The following is a 17,853-nucleotide window of genomic DNA, read 5'->3' on the forward strand; positions in this document are numbered from 1 at the left end:
AGTGAAATACCATATTTATCGGGGTATAGCACGCACTTTCTTCCCCTGAAAATAGGGGGAAAATTGCGGGTGCGTGTTATACGCCAACAGCGTATCTCGGAGGGGAGGAAGGGGAACGAGTGCCATAACAGAGGTCAGACATTTCTTGTAGTTGGCCACCAGGTTTGCACACATCCCAGCAAGGATTTTGTCCCACTCCTCTTTGCAGATCCTTTCCAAGTCTTTAAGGTTTTGAGGCTGATGTTTGTTAATTTGAACCTTCAGCTCCCTCTACATATTTTCTATGGGATTAAGGTCTGCAGACTGGCTAGGCCACTCAAGGACCTTAATGTGTTGCTTCTTGAGCCACTCTTTTGTTGCCTTGGCCGTGTGTTCTGGATCATTGTCATGCTGGAATACCCATCCATGGTCCATTTTCAATGCCCTGGCTGAGGGAAGGAGGTTCTCACCAAAGATTTGATGGTACATGGCCCCATCCATCGTCCCTTTGATGCGGCAAAGTCGTCCTGTCCCCTTAGCAGAAAAACACCCCCAAAGCATAAAGTTTCCACCTCCATGTTTGAGGGTTGGGGTTGGTGTTCTTGGGGTCATAGGCAGCATTCCTCCTCCTCCAAACACATAAGTTGATGCCAAAGAGCTTGATTTTGGTCTTATCTGACCACAACACTTTGACCCAGTTCTCTTCTGAATCATTCAGATGTTCATTAGCAAACTTCTGACGGGCCTGTACATGTGCTTTCTTGAGCAGGGGGACCTTGTGGGCACTGCAGGATTTCAGTCCTTCACGGCGTAGTGTGTTACCAATTGTTTTCTTGGTGACTATGGTCCCAGCTGCCTTGAGATCATTGACAAGATTCTCCCAAGTAGTTCTGGGCTGATTCCTCACCGTTCTCATGATCATTGAAACTCCATGAGGTGAGATCTTGCATGGAGCCCCAGACTGAGGGAGATTGACAGTTAATTTGTGTTTCTTCCATTAGCGAATAATCGCACCAACTGTTGTCACCCTCTCACCAAGCTGCTTGGCGATGGTCTTGTAGCCCATTCCAGCCTTGTGTAGGTCTACAATCTTGTCCCTGACATCCTTGGACAGCTCTTTGGTCTTGGCCATGGTGGAGAGATTGGAATCTGATTGATTGCTTCTGTGGACAGGTGTCTTTTATACAGGTAACAAGCTGAGATTAGGAGTAGTGCTCCTAATCTCAGCTCATTACCTCTATAGAAGACACCTGGGAGCCAGAAATCTTGCTGACTGATAGGGGATCAAATACTTATTTCACTCATTAACCGCTTCAGCTGAAGATTTTACCCCCTTCCTGACCAGAGCACTTTTTGAGATTCGGCACTGCATTACTTTAACTGACAATAGCGCAGTCGTGTGACGTTGCACCCAAACAAAATTGACGTCCTTTCTTCCCCACAAATAGAGCTTTCTTTTGGTGGTATTTGATCACGTCTGCGGTTTTTATGTTTTGCTCTATAAACAAAAAAAGAGCGAAAATTTTGAAAAAAACGCATTATTTTTTACTTTTTGCTATAATAAATATCCCCCAAAAATTTATAAAAAAACTATTTTTTTCCACAGTTTAGGCCGATATGCATTCTTCTACATATTTTTGGTAAAAAAAAAATCGCAATAAGCGTATATTGATGGTTTGTGCAAAAGTTATAGTGTCTACAAAATAGGGGATAGTTTTATGGCATTTTTATTATAAATATTTTTTTACTAGTAATGGCGGCGTTTTTATCGGGACTGCGACATTATAGCGGACACATCGGCCATTTTTGACACTATTTTGGGACCATTGTCATTTATACAGCGATCAGTGCTATAAAAATGCATTGATTACTGTGTAAATGACACTGGCAGTGAAGGGGTTAACCACTAGAGGCAATGAAGAGGTTAAGTGTGTCCTAGGGAGTGATTCTAACTATGGGGGGATGGGCCTCAAGTCACATGACAGAGATCACTGCTCTTGATGACAGGGAGCAGTGATCTCTGTCATGACACGAGGCAGAACGGGGAAATGCCTTGTTTACATAGGCACTTCCCCGTTTGAGGCTCTGTGACATGATTGCCGGGAGACCGGCAGACATCGAGTCCGCCGGTCCCATGGGCACGGTCACGATGTATGTAGCGGGCATGTGCCTGCTATCCCCGGCTCTTAAAGGGGACGTACAGGTACGCCCATTTGTCCACCGCTTCCATTGTACCAACTTATATCGGCGTGCGACGGTCGGCAACTGGTTAAAATGCAAATAAATGTATAACTTTTTTTAAATGTGTTTTTCTGGATATTTTTGTTGTTATTCTGTCTCTCACTGTAAAATAAACCTACCATTAAAATTATAGACTGATCATTTCTTTCTCAGTGGGCAAACTTACCAAATCAGCAGGGGGATCAAATGCTTTTTTCCCTCACTGTACATCACTCCATTTCTTCTCCTGCACATCGCTTCCTCTCTTTTGAGCATCACTCTATACTCCTCCTGCACATCGCTCCCTCTCTTTTCCTCTCCAGATTAGCTAGCACTGATTTGGTAGGCCTGATGCTGGCTCAGCCAGGCCTAAAGCAAATGCCCTTTACAGGCAGGAACCGCGGGCCCCTATGGTATAGCAGATAGAAAAGTCCCACTCAGGGCCATCTTTAATATTGATTGGATCCTGGGCAAACATTTTCCTGGCCCCCCCGCATCATTACACAGGACTCCCTCCCCCATACTACCCAAATCATTACATAAGACCCCCATAATTACAGGACCCCCTCCCACATCATTACACAGGACCCCCTCCCCCATACTATGCCCATAACTACACAGGCCCCCTCCCCCATACTACCCCGCATTATTCCACAGGATCCCTCCCCCATAATACCCCCATCATTACACAGCCCCCCTCCCCCTCCATACTACATTGCCACTCATTAACCATCAGCGCGCTGCTGTTTCTGCAGAAAGGAGGGGTATTGCTGAGGGTGGAGAAGCAGGGAGGGGGTTATTGTTGGGGATGGAGAGGCAGGGAGAGGGGTTATTATTTAGGGTAGAGAAGCGGGGAGCAGGGTTATTATTGAGGGTGAAGCGGGGAGGGGGGTTATTAGTGAGGGTGGAGAAGCAGGGAGGGGGGTTATTGGGGGTGGAGAGGCAGGGATTGAGGTTATTGTTGCGGGTGGAGAGGCAGGGATTGGGGTTATTGTTGAAGATGGAGAAGCTGGGAGGGTGGTTATTATTGAGGGTAGAGAAGCGGGGGGGGAGGGTTATTGTTGAGGGTGGAGAGGCAGGGATTAGGGTTATTGTTGGGGGTGGTGAGGCAGTAAGAGGGGTTACTGTTGAGGGTAGAGAAGCAGGGAGGGGGGGTATTGGGGGTGGAGAGGCAGAGATTGGGGTTTTTGTTGGGGGTGGAGGCAGGGAGAGGGGTTATTGTTTAGGGTGGAGAAGCGGGAGGGGGTTATTGTTGAGGGTGGAGAAGCAGGGAGGGGGGTTATTGTTGAGGGTGGAGAAGCAGGGAGGGGGGTTTTTGTTGAGGGTGGAGAAGCAGGGAGGGGGGTTATTGGGGGTGAAGAGGCAGGGATTGGGGTTATTGTTGAGGGTGGAGAAGCAGGGAGGGGGGTTTTTGTTGAGGGTGGAGAAGCAGGGAGGGGGGTTATTGGGGGTGAAGAGGCAGGGATTGGGGTTATTGTTGAGGGTGGAGAAGCAGGGAGGGGGGTTTTTGTTGAGGGTGGAGAAGCAGGGAGGGGGGTTATTGGGGGTGAAGAGGCAGGGATTGGGGTTATTGTTGAGGATGGAGAAGCAGGGAGGGGGGTTATTGTTGAGGGTGGAGAAGCAGGGAGGGGGTTTTTTGTTGATGGTGGAGAAGCAGGGAGGGTGGTTATTGGGGGTGAAGAGGCAGGGATTGGGGTTATTGTTAAGGATGGAGAAGCAGGGAGGAAGGTTATTATTGAGGGCAGAGAAATGGGGAGGGGGGTTATTGTTGAGGATGGAGAAGCAGGGAGGGGGGTTATTATTGAGGGTAGAGAGACAGGGAGGGGGGTTATTGGGGGTGGATAGGCAGGGACTGGGGTTATTGTTGGCGGTGGAGAGGCGGGGAGAGGGGTTATTGTTGAGGGTAGAGAAGCAGGGATGGGGGTTAATGGGGGTGGAGAGGCAGGGATTGGGGTTATTGTTGGGGGTGGAGGCAGGAAGAGGGTTTTTTTAGGGTGGAGAAGTGGGGAGGGGGGTTATTATTGAGGGTGGAGAAGGAGGGAGGGGGGTTATTATTAAGGGTGGAGAAGCGGGGTTATTGTTGTGGGTGGAGAAGCAGGGAGGGGGAGTTATTGTTGAGGGTGGAGAAGCAGGGAAGGGGTTTTTGCTGAGGGTGGAGAGAAGGAGAGGGGGGTTATTGTTGAGGGTGAAGAAGCGGGGAGGGGGGTTATTGTTGAGGGTGGAGAAGCGGGGAGGGGGTTATTGTTGAGGGAGGAGAAGCGGGGAGGGGTTTATTGTTGAGGGTGGAGAAGCGGTCAGGGCAGTGATACTGACCAGGCTAAAAAGGGGTAGGGTAACTCATGTGACCCTTGCTTAAAGACCACCAGAGTAGAATCCATAAATACCAAGATGTTACTGTGGCACTCTCATTATCAATGACCCCACTTATGCACCCTATAAAACTTGGCTAACTGTTCGTAACTTTAGTTCCACCGGTAAGCTGATAAACCATACCCTCATCACCAACCCAAGTACTGCAGCAAGCCTGATTTTTGATGTGTGTTCTGCCATCAACCTCAACCACTTCCCCAGGAGAGGGTGTGGAGGGTTAGGATGGGAGAGAGAGTATTTGACAAAAAATAGGTACATCTGTTCAGGGAAACTGGGACCTAGCTGTGTAAATGAGGAATGGAACTACGGTCCCCAGTGGGAATGTGCTGCTTAAGGAACACGGGGAAAGAAAAATACAGACGCCACCCTACAATCTTTGGCTGGTTTATCCAGCTGCTCAGTGGGCAGCTGCACTCCTGTAAATTTCACCATACATAACCCTTCCAGGTTTTTTACACAATGGGGTAATACATTTGGAGTTAATATTTAGGAGAAAGGATCACACCCCGGTACAATTGTGTATGTATCACTGGAGACAGAACATACTAAAAGCGCTAATCATCAGCTATTCCACTCCCCCTATGAAGAACTAGCCACTGGCATAGAAATACCCCCTAGCACAAAGAACCTGTTCATAGAACTGGCAGAGAATGTAGCTGGCAATTTACAAGTGACAGATTGTTATGTGTGTGGGGGAACTAATATGGGGGACCAATGGCCTTGGGAAGCCAGGGAAATAGATTATGATTTGCCATTCAGTGCCACCTCTGAGCAACCCCCTGAGTGAATACAGTCAGAATGGCATTTAAAAACATCAATAATTGGGAAGTACTGTATAGCCAGGTCAGGTCCCCAGTATAGAACACATGTAGGAGAAATGGACTGTTTAGGACAACAGTCTTATAACAACACTTCTAAAAAATACATCCTGGTGGAGTGATACAAATGTGCCCATACCTGACCCACACCCTTTTACCAATTTTACTCACTTAAAAGGGATATGGGAGTGTAGTGCTGGTAGATTTTATCTACCGCTGATAGGTAAATTTAGTGGGTCGCTTATTATAGGAAGTTAGATTTGCCTCTGTTCCAGCTTGGCTGACGTTACATGCAGTTCCACATTGTGCCGGGGGGTGTCGTTGTCACTGTCGGCAGGTGTTGGAAAAGCAACGTGTTGAAGCGAATGAGTGCTCCTCTGTCCCGGAGATAACTCGGTGGAGGTGGTCCTCCGAGTTGCATTCTGGGAGAGGGTATTTATGGGACAGGTGTCATGTTTTAGGGTTCGTTTTCAGCCACCTGCTGGCCCTCCTGGCCGACAGGTATGCACTAGGAATACCACCTCGTGGTCCTCCGTTCCGGGGGCCCGCATCGCTGTGGCGTGTGGGTGGGCCCAGAAGCCTGTCTGGGGCCTACCACAGCAGCGGAGGAATGGTCCTGAGCTGTCTATCCTGAGTGAAGAAGCTGGACAACCGAGAAGATCCCAGGGGAGGACCCATCATGGAAGGATCATGCAGAGTGCTGGTCTGGAGAGGGGCCTAGTGACTCGGTTGGAGGACGCATTCCGAAGTAATCTTACAGTATAATTAAAAAATAGTGTAGTGCTATGTGTATAAATGATAATCGTTACAAAATTGAATAGTGAGCTAAATTCTAGCCATCCCTTACAGGGCTAGATAATCAACTGAGTACTTCAAAATAGCATATGAGATACAGTGAATATAATAAACCAATAGTATACTAAGTGCCTCAAAATAACATTTGAGATACAGTGGATATAATAAACCAATAATAAAAAACAGTGTGGTAAATTTGAAAAAAAACATATATAAGTGACCAATCAACGAATATAGTCCATTAAAGGTGACAATTGTATTCCTAGTGAAAAATAGAAGACCACCACCAAAAGTCTATGATGGTTGAATATTGAGAAATGAAACTCCCAAGCTTCCTCGTAAACAAAATTAATCACTTCTGGCAGATGGATAGATAAGAAACCACAAAAGGATGGAGGGTCTAAATAGGTGGCGGGACCATCACCGGAGCATCAAGAGAGGCTTACCAGAATCAGGTGACTTGAAAAGACATACGTCTTACAAGTCTAAGAAAGCTTAATTGACCACCAGGTCTGGCAAGATGAATCGTCAGATATCCTCAGCTTCAAATGGGGCGGGGGGGGGGGGGGTCTCATCACAGCTTCAAGCGTCCCCAAACAGTCCAACAGGCCAAACGGATGTTTTAAATACCATGAGAGAAATAAAGCTCACATGGCATGATATATATATCTTACAGTATAGTACTGCTGGGTTGGCTTAAAGGTTCAAGTACTGTATCTGACTTTCACCACAAACCAATACATCCTGTGGCAGAGGATCGTACAGGTTTTATTCCAGATAAGTCTGTGGCAGAGACTTTTGTTCGTGCTACGTGCTGGCTGCTAGGCAAGTGAGATATGTCTATCCAGATGGGCAAAGATTGAATCCGACGAAAATGTTTTGGGATGCAGCACGAATTCACCATTTTCTCCAGACCTTCCCAAACCCTCAAAGTTACACCAGGCCTTTGACCACGTTTGAAGAATTTTGTAAAGACACAGAGCCATTGCCGCAGACCCTATCCAAGATGTACAGCCTATTGAACACCCCACCCCAGCCACCCAGATTACCATGCATTATGAAGTGGGAAACAGACCTCCAACGCACTTTTACAACAGTCCAGAAACAAAACATGATTAGCCTCTCCCTTAAGTCCTCAATATGCACTAAAGTCCAAGAGACGAATTATAAGATCCTGACAAGGTGGTACCTAACACCAAGTCGATTACATATCATTTTCCCTGTTACTTCAAAGTATTGCTGGCGTTGTCACCAGGAAGAGGGAACGCTTCTACACATGTTTTGGTCATGTCCTATGTTGACAACTTTCTGGACTGCAGTTCGTACCATTTCCCAAAAATTCACTGACTTTCAAATCCCGAATGACCCGGCCTTTTTTCTACTCCACATTTCTTCCATACCAATCAAAACCTATAAGAAATCTCTACTGAGACACTTAACAAATGCAGCCAAATCCTGTATTCCCATGTTGTGGAAACAGCAATCCCCACCAACCACAGCAATGTGGCTGAGAAAAGTAGAAGACATAAATAAAATGGAAGACTTGATTATGACAGCTCAAGATAGACAGGAAACCTATCGGAAAACATGGACCCATTGTAATATATTCAAGTATTCAGAAGAGGGTAAATCCCTCCTTAAGAACTAAAACCCTACCATTTCATACTGATCAACAACCTACAATAATCATTGTACACAGGGATTCACGTATCTGAACGCCTAATACCCCCCCCCTCCCCCCCTACCCCCCCCCCCCCCATCTATTACTTTCTCTCGTATCTCTTTTTTCTCTTCTCTGGTAGCTGCCTCCTGACTAGGGTATTTATACTCTCATATCATACTGGGACTCTAACTCAGAGAAACAAAGATACCCATATAGATATTTAAAGATATGATAATGCTACATGCCTTGATGTATTACATGTACTATTATAATGTAATGTCGGCAGGCTGCGACCCCCTTTTGTTATATACCACTGTGGTATGTTGTGGGCTCTGCCCCTCTCTTTTCTATTGAAAACTAATAAAATATATATTTGAAAAAAAAAAAAAAAAAGAATCCTACGAAAAGGGGACTATTCAATTGCAAGTGTTCAATTACAAAGAATGTTCTGAAGAAATACAACAGAAAGGTATCTGAGCTTCCTTGCTGCTTTCCGACTACCTCTTTCCTGCTACTTCCCTCGTTCATTTTATTAAAGCATTGGAAAACCTACTCAAGTGTTTGGTGCTTATATTGTCCAGAGGTAAACTCAACGGAACCCTAGACTCGGTGCCGGTGAAACAGAGGTGTCGAGAGTAAAGGTAACAAGCCGGCTTAAACCAGCAGCTCCACCGAGAGTTATTGCTACAGGAGGATCCCACCAAAAATTCTAACTGGAAAGCCCCAGAAAACTTGTACTGGATTTGTGGGAATAAAGCCTATTCAGAGCTTCCCCAAGATTGGTCAGGAGGCTGTGTCTTAGGTACATTAAAAGATTGTATACTCACTGTGCAGAGCGATGCAGTGCGGTGTTTCGTCAGATTAGGCGACCCGTCAGAATGTGTAACAGAAGTGACGTTCCGTCGCAGCCATCTTGCTACACCCCGCACTCCTCCATAGTAAGGATACACTAAGAAGAGGGAAAGCAGACATCTTGTTACACCCCACGGAGTTTTGCATTTTGCACTTATTTTTATAAGTAAAGTGAGTTTATATAGTGAAATACAGTACTTAGAACTCCTTAGAGCAACAATGGATCCACCCCTGCAACAATAGACCCCCATCTATCTATCAGCTTCTGTGTAGTTAGGTGCAGAGAATCTCAACTGTTCCTATACAGTTCTCTAAAAAATCTACGTTTTTGTCTTGAATTCTTCCTGAAAGGTAGCAGTCTATTTCTTAATATAATAATGTGCCTAGGTACTGCTGTGCCCACAGCGGCATAGCTGTATGCCGTAACTGCAGTGTGAGATCAAAGGCACCGCTGCCTCTGACTGCTAGTCTCAAGAGATTTGATGATGTCACCATTATGCTGCTCACTATTATCCTTATGGGAGGCGCTGACATGAGGATGCAGAACCTACCTCTACCAAAACAGTGGCCTCCAAACAGAGAGACAGGGCAAAACAAGGCATGGTTAATCAATAATGGGGAATAGATCAGGGAGAACACCAATACTGGTGATTAGTTATTTGTACTTTTCGTGCTGTTTTTTGGGCACAACCTCTAGAATTCTGTTTCCTTTAAAGTACTGAACTTTAAGATATATATATATATATATATATATATATATATATATATATATGTATACAGTATCTCACAAAAGTCAGTACACCCCCCACATTTTTGTAAATATTTTATTATATCTTTTCATGTGACATCACTGAAGAAATTACACTTTGCTACAATGTAAAGTAGGGAGTGTACAGCTTGTATAACAGTGTAAATTTGCTGTCCCCTCAAAATGACTCAACACACCGCTGGCAAAAAAACATCCCTAAGTGAAAATGTCCAAATTAGGCCCAAAGTGTCAATATTTTGTGTGGCCACCAATATTTAAAACCACTGCCTTAACCCACTTTGGCATGGAATTCACCAGAGCTTCACAGGTTGCCACTGGAGTCCTCTTCCACTCCTCCATGATGACATCACTTAGCTGGTGGATGTTAGAGACCTTGCACTCCTCCACCTTTCGTTTGAGGATGCCCCACAGATGCTCAATAAGATTTAGGTCTGGAGACATGCTTGGCCAGTCCATCACCTTTACCCTCAGCTTCTTTAGCAAGGCAGTGGTCGTCTTGGAGGGGTGTTTGGGGTCGTTATGTTGGAATACTGCCCTGCGGCACAGTCTCCGAAGGAGGGGATTATGCTCTGCTTCAGTATGTCACAGTACATGTTGGCATTCATGGTTCCCTCAATGAACTGTAGCTCCCCAGTACCATTCATGCAGCCCCAGACCATGACACTCTCACCACTGAGCTTGACTGTAGGCAAAACACACTTGTCTTTTTACTCCTCATGTGGCTGCCGCTACACACGCTTGACATCATCTGAACCAAATAAGTTTATCTTGGTCTCATCAGACCACAGGACATGGTTCCAGTAATCCTGTAATACAGTAAACACTGTAACAACAGATATTTGGCTGTTTTCCCTCCAGAACAGCAGTCTTTAGCAAAGCTCTGTCCCAACTTGTAGGAGCTCTTGGTCCCCTTAATGAAAATACCAGCCCACCTGGCTACGGTATCTGATCCCAAGGCAAGGGATAGGGTAAGAAATAAACTATCCCCTGAAGACTTGCCAAGAATTTGCATCTAGTAAACATATCCCTTATAGGCCCTGAGGGTGTAGAAATACTCACACTATTGGATATACCTGCTTTCAGGCTTTCTCCTGGGCTGGTTTCTTTCCAGGCTATCCTTCCCAGGTGGACTGCAGGGCAATGAATCTCCCTCTCACAGTTTTCCTCCTTCCTCCAGCCTGGAGGCAGAACCCCCCCCTTCTCCGGGGGCCACCTCCCAGGCTACACAGCAACATCTCAAGCATCCATCTTCCACCCGACTCCCTTACTGGCCAGACTCCCCAATATTTATGGACTGGTTCAACCACCCTGTCAGGTCTACTGCCTGGGGATTGGCCAGATTTCCATAAATGTTCAGATCCCTGTCTCTATACCCCCACCCACTAGCTTCTAGAAGTTTCCATGAACCCTCCAGAACCAGGGGAAGGTGATAGAGGTCTTGTCTGCAGATTCTTACATCCTAACCTGAATCTAAACACTGACCTAATTAACAGACTATGAGTCAATTCTTACATTTTCCTACACCTATTCTAGCACTAAAGGGTGCTACACAAAACAGCTGTTAGAGGGAACGACAACTTTTTTCGGGCGTCTTGGCACATGTTAAAGATTCTTCAACCAGTGTAGTTTTACAATAGAGCAATTATCAGAGGCAAGGGCAGCGGGACAATCAAAGGTTTATGATTGATTCATTTTTCTTTTTGAGCAATAAAGTCACCTAAAACAGAAGTGTTAGCTGTAGTTTTAACAAGAATTCAGCAAGTTTCAGCAGATGTTTAGCAGGCTTTATTAGGAATATAAAAGAAGTGCGGGAATATAATATATAAAAAAAATTTTTTAAAAACCTACATACTCACCTAGGTGGATTCAGCATTGGTCCCCTGCCGCCTCTAAGACCCAGTGCTGAGCAATCAAAGACCACTGATCGCTCCATTTTCTGTCTTCAGGGAGAAGACTTCAGTGAGCCTGACAGGAGGCGGCTCTCTGCTCTACCCCTCCAGTGCTCACTGGAGCAGGCTAAGTTTTTCAGTGGCTTTCTGAAAGGCTTAGTCAGGCATTTGGGTGGACCCTGCCATTAAAGTCAGAATCTCTCCAGAGCCTGGACTGGCTGAGAGACTTCAGCCGACAGCAGATTTTAGCCCACTGTACAGAACTACAAAAGGAAAGAAACTGTGCTGTAAAATGATATTGCAAGGACTGAACATGTGCAATAAAATAAATATACATATAAGAAGCCCCCAAATATGTCAAAAACACATCAAATATAAATGTAATTAATATAGTCCATATGCATAGAAGGAATGAGAGGAATCCTCTGGCAGTTCTCCGTGAGAGTCAAGTGAAAGAGTGGAATGACAGACACACCCTGTACAGTGATCCTCCACGACCAAACAAATGTGCTTACCAGATGGAAGGCACAATAAGGCACATCTCTGGATAATATCCAGGTCAGGCAGTGCACCACTTATCCAACAAATGTAAAGGATGGTAAACATGTAAGGATGATAAGCATGTAAGCCAGGATCTTGATAATCAGCATACGATCTCCCTCCATAAACATGGCTCCTCTCAAACCATACCCTGAATCAACCACATAGAGGTAGAAGAAAGGCAGCCATAGTGTAAATCCAATAAGATGGTTTATTTAAAATAAAGTAAAACACTTACAAAACTTCAGATAAAAAGAGCGTTCGCCAAGCCGGCAAGCGAGCGCCCGTTCAGAGATGAGTGCAATGACGTCAGAACGTCAATCTCCCGGCGTACGTTTCGTCCTATCACTGACGTCGTCTGGGGAATGGGCGACGCTCTGACGCTCTGACACATCGCACTTAAAAAACAAAAAAGGCCCCGCCCCGCCGTAACACCTTCACTGTACAGAACTAACTGAACTAACTGCACTCCTGTAACCCACAGAAGTATTGCCAAAGAGCTTTGGCCCTACTTATCCTTTAACAAACTCTAATGCCTGGTACACATCATGAGATTATAAGGCAAATAATCATCTGTGTTTTTTTGCATGCTAGTCTCAAATCAAAAAACGAGGAGTCTACAAAAGTTTCCAAAATTCTCGTATGACAGATTAAAAATTCGGTAGTGTATTTCCATTGTATTTTTAATTGACAACTGTACTGATTAAATGAAAATCGTACGAGAAAATTTTTTGTATTTGTCTGATTGGATAATAATTGGATGAACTGTGGTGATCGGCTCTCAAAAGCTCTGTACTAATGATCAGATTATCGTACAATGGCTTTTGTATTTTTCTTATGATTTTCTGATCGTGTGTACAGGCCTTAAGTGACTTTTAGATTGAGCTCATAATATAATACATTCTGCTAAGTGTACTAAATACCAGCTGAATGTAACGCTTTTCAAACTAGCATTTACAAGATAATATTACAAACAAACACCAAACAAAGACCCATGGGTATGTCTCTACATTTTTTTTATATCTGAACAAACATAGCTTAAAAAACATCCTTACACTTTGACCCCTTTCTCTTTAAGTTTGAGAGCAGCTTTTTGGGGATATGGAAGTTTAAAGTGTAGAACTTTTTTGATGTCCATAGGTAAATTGAGAGTGAAGGAAGACATACCAGTGAAGGACTAGACATGTGCGTTTTGTTTCAAATCTAAATTTTGGGCAGAATTTTCATTATTCTGATGTATCCAAATTTCCGAATCACAATAGTAACAAATTTAAACATATCTAAAATAAATAACAAAATTAATTTGAAAATGAATTAGAAATGGAATAGTGCAATAAATACCGTCAGGTATAAAAGTGAAATTAAATCATGAATCCCTGGTCTGCTTTATAGAATAGAAAAAAACATTTTGAATAGAAATGTATAGAATTGAATAGAATAGAAAATAAAGGAATAGAATAGAATAAAACAGAATAGAAGAGAAAATAAAAGAATGTAATTGAAAAAGCAATAGAATAGAACACAATAGAAGGGAAAATAAAAGAATAGAATAGAAAGGAATAAAAAAAATAGAAAAGAAAAATAATATATAAAAAGATTAGAATAGAATAAAATAGAAAAAATAAAACCAATATTCTGAAATTTGAATTTTGAAAGACGGCTACATTTATTCTATTCCTTTCTATTCTATTTTGTTCTGTTTTTCTATTCCTTTATTTTCTGTTCTATTCATTTTTTTAAATTTTCTATTCTGTTTTATTCTATTCTATAAACCAGCTTAAGTAGGAATTATTTCACTTTTTTATATCTTACTGTATTTATTGCAATATGTTTCCATTTTGAATTCAAATTCATTTTTAAATTGGAATTTGATTCGAATCGATTTGAAAATAACGAATGTACAACACTAATCCAAATATACGAAACTAATTCTGAAAACAAATCATTCTAACAATGAATATGAAAAATGAAATTATTAACAAATCTGAAATGAGAGAAAATGTTCCCAACATGCACATCTCTAGTGGAGACAATAATAGAAACCAGGCAGAGATGCCATATCTATTTGTCATTGTGACCACCCTACCTTAGTAAACCAAATGGGGTAAAGAAAATAGTTTTGCTTTGGATATGCTTTAAAGGGGTCTCCTAAGGTGGACACCCATGTGGGCGCGCTCCCGAGTCCTGCTTCTGTGTTCATTCACACAGAATGCAGGACTCGGCCCCGTGTCATTGGATTTGATTGACAGCAGCGGGAGCCAATGGCTGTGCTGCTATCAATCTATTCAATCAAGAGCTGAGACAATGGGCAGAGAGGTAGAGCACGTCTCCGCCATGGGACCGAAAGGGCTCAAGTGAGTAAAACGGGGGGGGCTGGTCAGTGTCAGAAGTTTTTTCACCTTAATGCACAGGATGCATTAAGGTGAAAAAAACACGAGGGTTTACAACCCCTTTACGTTGTTTTACTATTGCTGAGATCTGATAACATTTTTGTGCTTGCTAAGTTTACGTCATCTGTAACACATCTGTTTTCTCTTCAGCTGTTTTATCCCAGTTTGAAGGCTTCAGAATGGATTAATTGTGAAGACCTGGCATGGACATCACACAAGATCCTATGCAGAGCCAACTTTCACTCACACCCGTGGTCCCATCCAAGAAGGCAAAGTTCCAAGCCTGAGGACCCCACCACTCCTCTCTGAACCCCTAAAAGAGGCTCTACTCAGACTGCTAGTGACTGATGTGCATATGGATTGACCATATCCAATTGCTGCCATCACTGTGGGTGGAACACTGGAGACGCTCAGGGCATGGGTAGCTCCACTCAAAACTGATAACTATGATGAATGGGCACCAGTGTGCTTAAAGTAGATTCAAATCCCAAAGTTTTTTTTCCAATTTTGGATAGAGTAGGTGAGGGTTAAAACCAGTCAGGTTTTTTGCCACCTGTGTCTTGTAGGCTTTACAGGAAGTGAGGAGATATCTTTCCAATTTCAAGAAGATCCTATTTAAGAAAGTTTCCATGGTAACAAGTGTCCCCATTTGAAAAATGACCCTCTATTCCTGTTTTGTTGGCAATGCAACATTTTGGACTTACTCTCAGCTTTATTCCCAATGACATTGGTGATCAGCGCAATCAGAAAGAAAGAATCTTCCTCGTGGGGACACAGACAGCAATAAAAACCTGATAGTGGCACTAGCCCCTCGCCACTCTATTCAGATAAAAAAAAAAGTTTTTTAGTCTATGATTTAGGACCAACCTTCCTCCTAATACTCAGCTCACCTTATAATGATGTAAATCACCCAAATAAGTGATTTGTGCTGTGCTTATGTATATAAATTAGTAAAATGTTTAACAATAAATACTTATCATGCATTATAATCTTCCTAACAAAAATAACTTTTTATATCATAAACTTCTGTGAAACACATTTTAAATGCAGCAAAAATATAAAAAACAAAAACAAAATCCACAATAAATCCTGCAGTCGTGAAAAAAAAAAAAATCAAATAAATGTGAAATTGAAAATCAATGCAACAAACAAGATCTTCAACTCTTCATGTGCAGCAAATAAAAATCCCAATGTGACGTTCACTTTCCCCTGTGGACACTCTAACCTTATGGGTGGACCTTTAACCTCTTGGTGCCGAGCGCACAGAAATATACATCCTCTCGGTAGGTGGGCCTTGGCGCCAAGCAGCTGCATATTTGCATGCAATAGTGCAAATAGAGATGTGGCCCCGACACAGTTGCTGGTGGCTAACAGAAAGCTTTCTGATCATGTGACCACCGTGATTGACCATAAGCCCCGCCTCCTGGTATTCTAAACCCCTCAAAGGGCCAGCAGGTGATGGCTCCAAGGGGTTAAGTTATAAAGTCTAGTAGTGACATTTTCCCTTCAAGATGGGAATAGCTATTTGCAAATGTCACTCCCTTAGGCCCAATAAACACCTGCGTTACTTTTTCTTGCGCGTTTGTTGAGTGACAGCATAGGGCAACCCATTCACCTGAATGGGATGCCCTATGTGCAACAAACATGCCAAAAGTAGCTTCTACACGTTTTTGCAGTGAACCTCGTGCGACTGCTTCCTGCGTTTGGGGGTACCATGAAGAATTATTAACACCACAAGCATGATGCAAGTTTTTCATGCGTTTCCAGGAATGCAACCAAAAACTCACTTTTCTGGGCACATTCCTGGAACAGAAAGGTGTGAATGGAGCCATTTGTATCTTTTCTTTTCCAGAACAAGAACTCAAAACAAAACAAAGAAATGACAAAACCATTTTATTAGAAACAAACTTTGCACTCACATATTGTAGTAATAAATATGACTCTGCCTATACACCCCTGTTCCAAACAACCCTGCAGGACTTCAGCATTTAGGTATGTTAGATGAAGTGCACCACAATCTGTACTCAAGCTTCCATAGGTTCAAGGGGTGGCATTTAACTACAATTTCAGTTGGCATTGGAGCTCTGGACAGGAAGTAAGAGGAAATCTACCCCTAGGAAGGGGAATTCACTCCTGTAAAAGTTATCATGGGAAAAAGGTGTCTCCAGTGAAGATTTATTACCAATCCTTGTTTGTACAACACCCCAAAGTTTTCAAAAATCCAATTGTCACAGGGACAGAAAGTGAGGTGAAATATTCTGACCAGGGGCACAGACAGCAAAACAAACATTACAGGGGTGTTACCCCTTCCATATGCTATCCAACAAAAACTTAAAAACAATTTTTTTCCTGGAGTTACATTTTTGAAGTGTAACTGTTCCAACTTACATAAAAATTCAACTTAAGAACAAACCTACAGGCCCTATCTTGTTTGTAACCCGGGGACTGCCTGTACTAGCATTTATAAATCTACAGTGCCTTGAAAGAGTATTAATACCCCTTGAAGTTTTACACATTTTGTCATGTTACAACCAAAAACATAAATGTATTTTATTGGGATTTTATGTGATAGACCAACACAAAGTGGCACATAATTGTGAAGTGGAAGTAAAATTATACATTTTTAAAAAAATTTCTTTACAAATAAATATGTGAAAAGTGTGGCGTGCATTTGTATTCAGCCCCCTTTACTCTGATACCCCAAACAAAAATCTAGTGGAACCAATCGCCTTCATAAGTCACCTAATTGGTAAATAGAGTCCTCCTTTGTGTAATTGAATCTTATTATAAATACAGCTGTTCTGTGAAGCCCTCAGAGGTTTGTTAGAAAGCCTTAGTGAACAAACAGCATCATGAAGACCAAGGAACACACCAAACAGGTCAGACATAACGTTGAGGAGAATTTTAAAGCAGGGTTAGGTTATAAAAAAATATCTCAAGGTTTGAACATCTCACAGAACACTGTTCAGTCCATCATCTGAAAATGGAAAGAGTATGGCACAACTGCAAAGCTACCAAGACATGGCTGTCCACCTAAACTGACAAGCCGGGCAAGGAGAGCATTGTTCAGAGAAGAAGCCAGGAGGCCCATGGTAACTCTGGAGGAGCTGCAGAGATCCACAGCTCAGGTGGGAGAATCTGTCCACAGGACAACTATTAGTCATGCCCTCCACAAATCTGGCCTTTATGGAAGAGTGGCAAGAAGAAAGCCATTGTTGAAAGAGAGCCATAAGAATTCCTGTTTGCAGTTTGCGAGAAGCCATGTGGGGGACACAGCAAACATGTGAAAGAAGGTGCTCTGGTCAGATGAGACTAAAATGTAACTTTTTGGCTTGAAAGTAAAACACTATGTGTTGCGGAATACTAACACTGCACCTCACCCTGAACACACCATCCCCACCGTGAAACATAGTGGTGGAAGCATCATGTTGCGGGGATGCTTTTCGTCAGCAGGGACAGGGAAGCTGGTCAGAGTTAATGGGTAGATGGACGGAGCCAAATACAGGGCAATCTTAGAAGAAAACCTGTTAGAGTCTGCAAAAGATGAGACTGGAGTGGAGGTTCACCT

General features: G+C 43.2%; 1 protein-coding gene across 1 annotated transcript in view; it reads left to right on the forward strand.

The window, feature by feature from the left end:
- Positions 1-15,274, forward strand: part of NPW (neuropeptide W) — a 30,843-nt gene extending 15,569 nt beyond the window's left edge. The window contains exon 2 of the mRNA XM_073634879.1: positions 14,436-15,274. Coding sequence (XP_073490980.1) covers positions 14,436-14,594 — 159 coding nt within the window. The 3' untranslated portion in view covers positions 14,595-15,274. The remainder of the gene's footprint in view (positions 1-14,435) is intronic.
- Positions 15,275-17,853: the final 2,579 nt, after the last annotated feature.

Source organism: Aquarana catesbeiana, linkage group LG06 (genome assembly GCF_042186555.1).
Source record: "Aquarana catesbeiana isolate 2022-GZ linkage group LG06, ASM4218655v1, whole genome shotgun sequence".
NCBI lineage: Eukaryota > Metazoa > Chordata > Amphibia > Anura > Ranidae > Aquarana > Aquarana catesbeiana.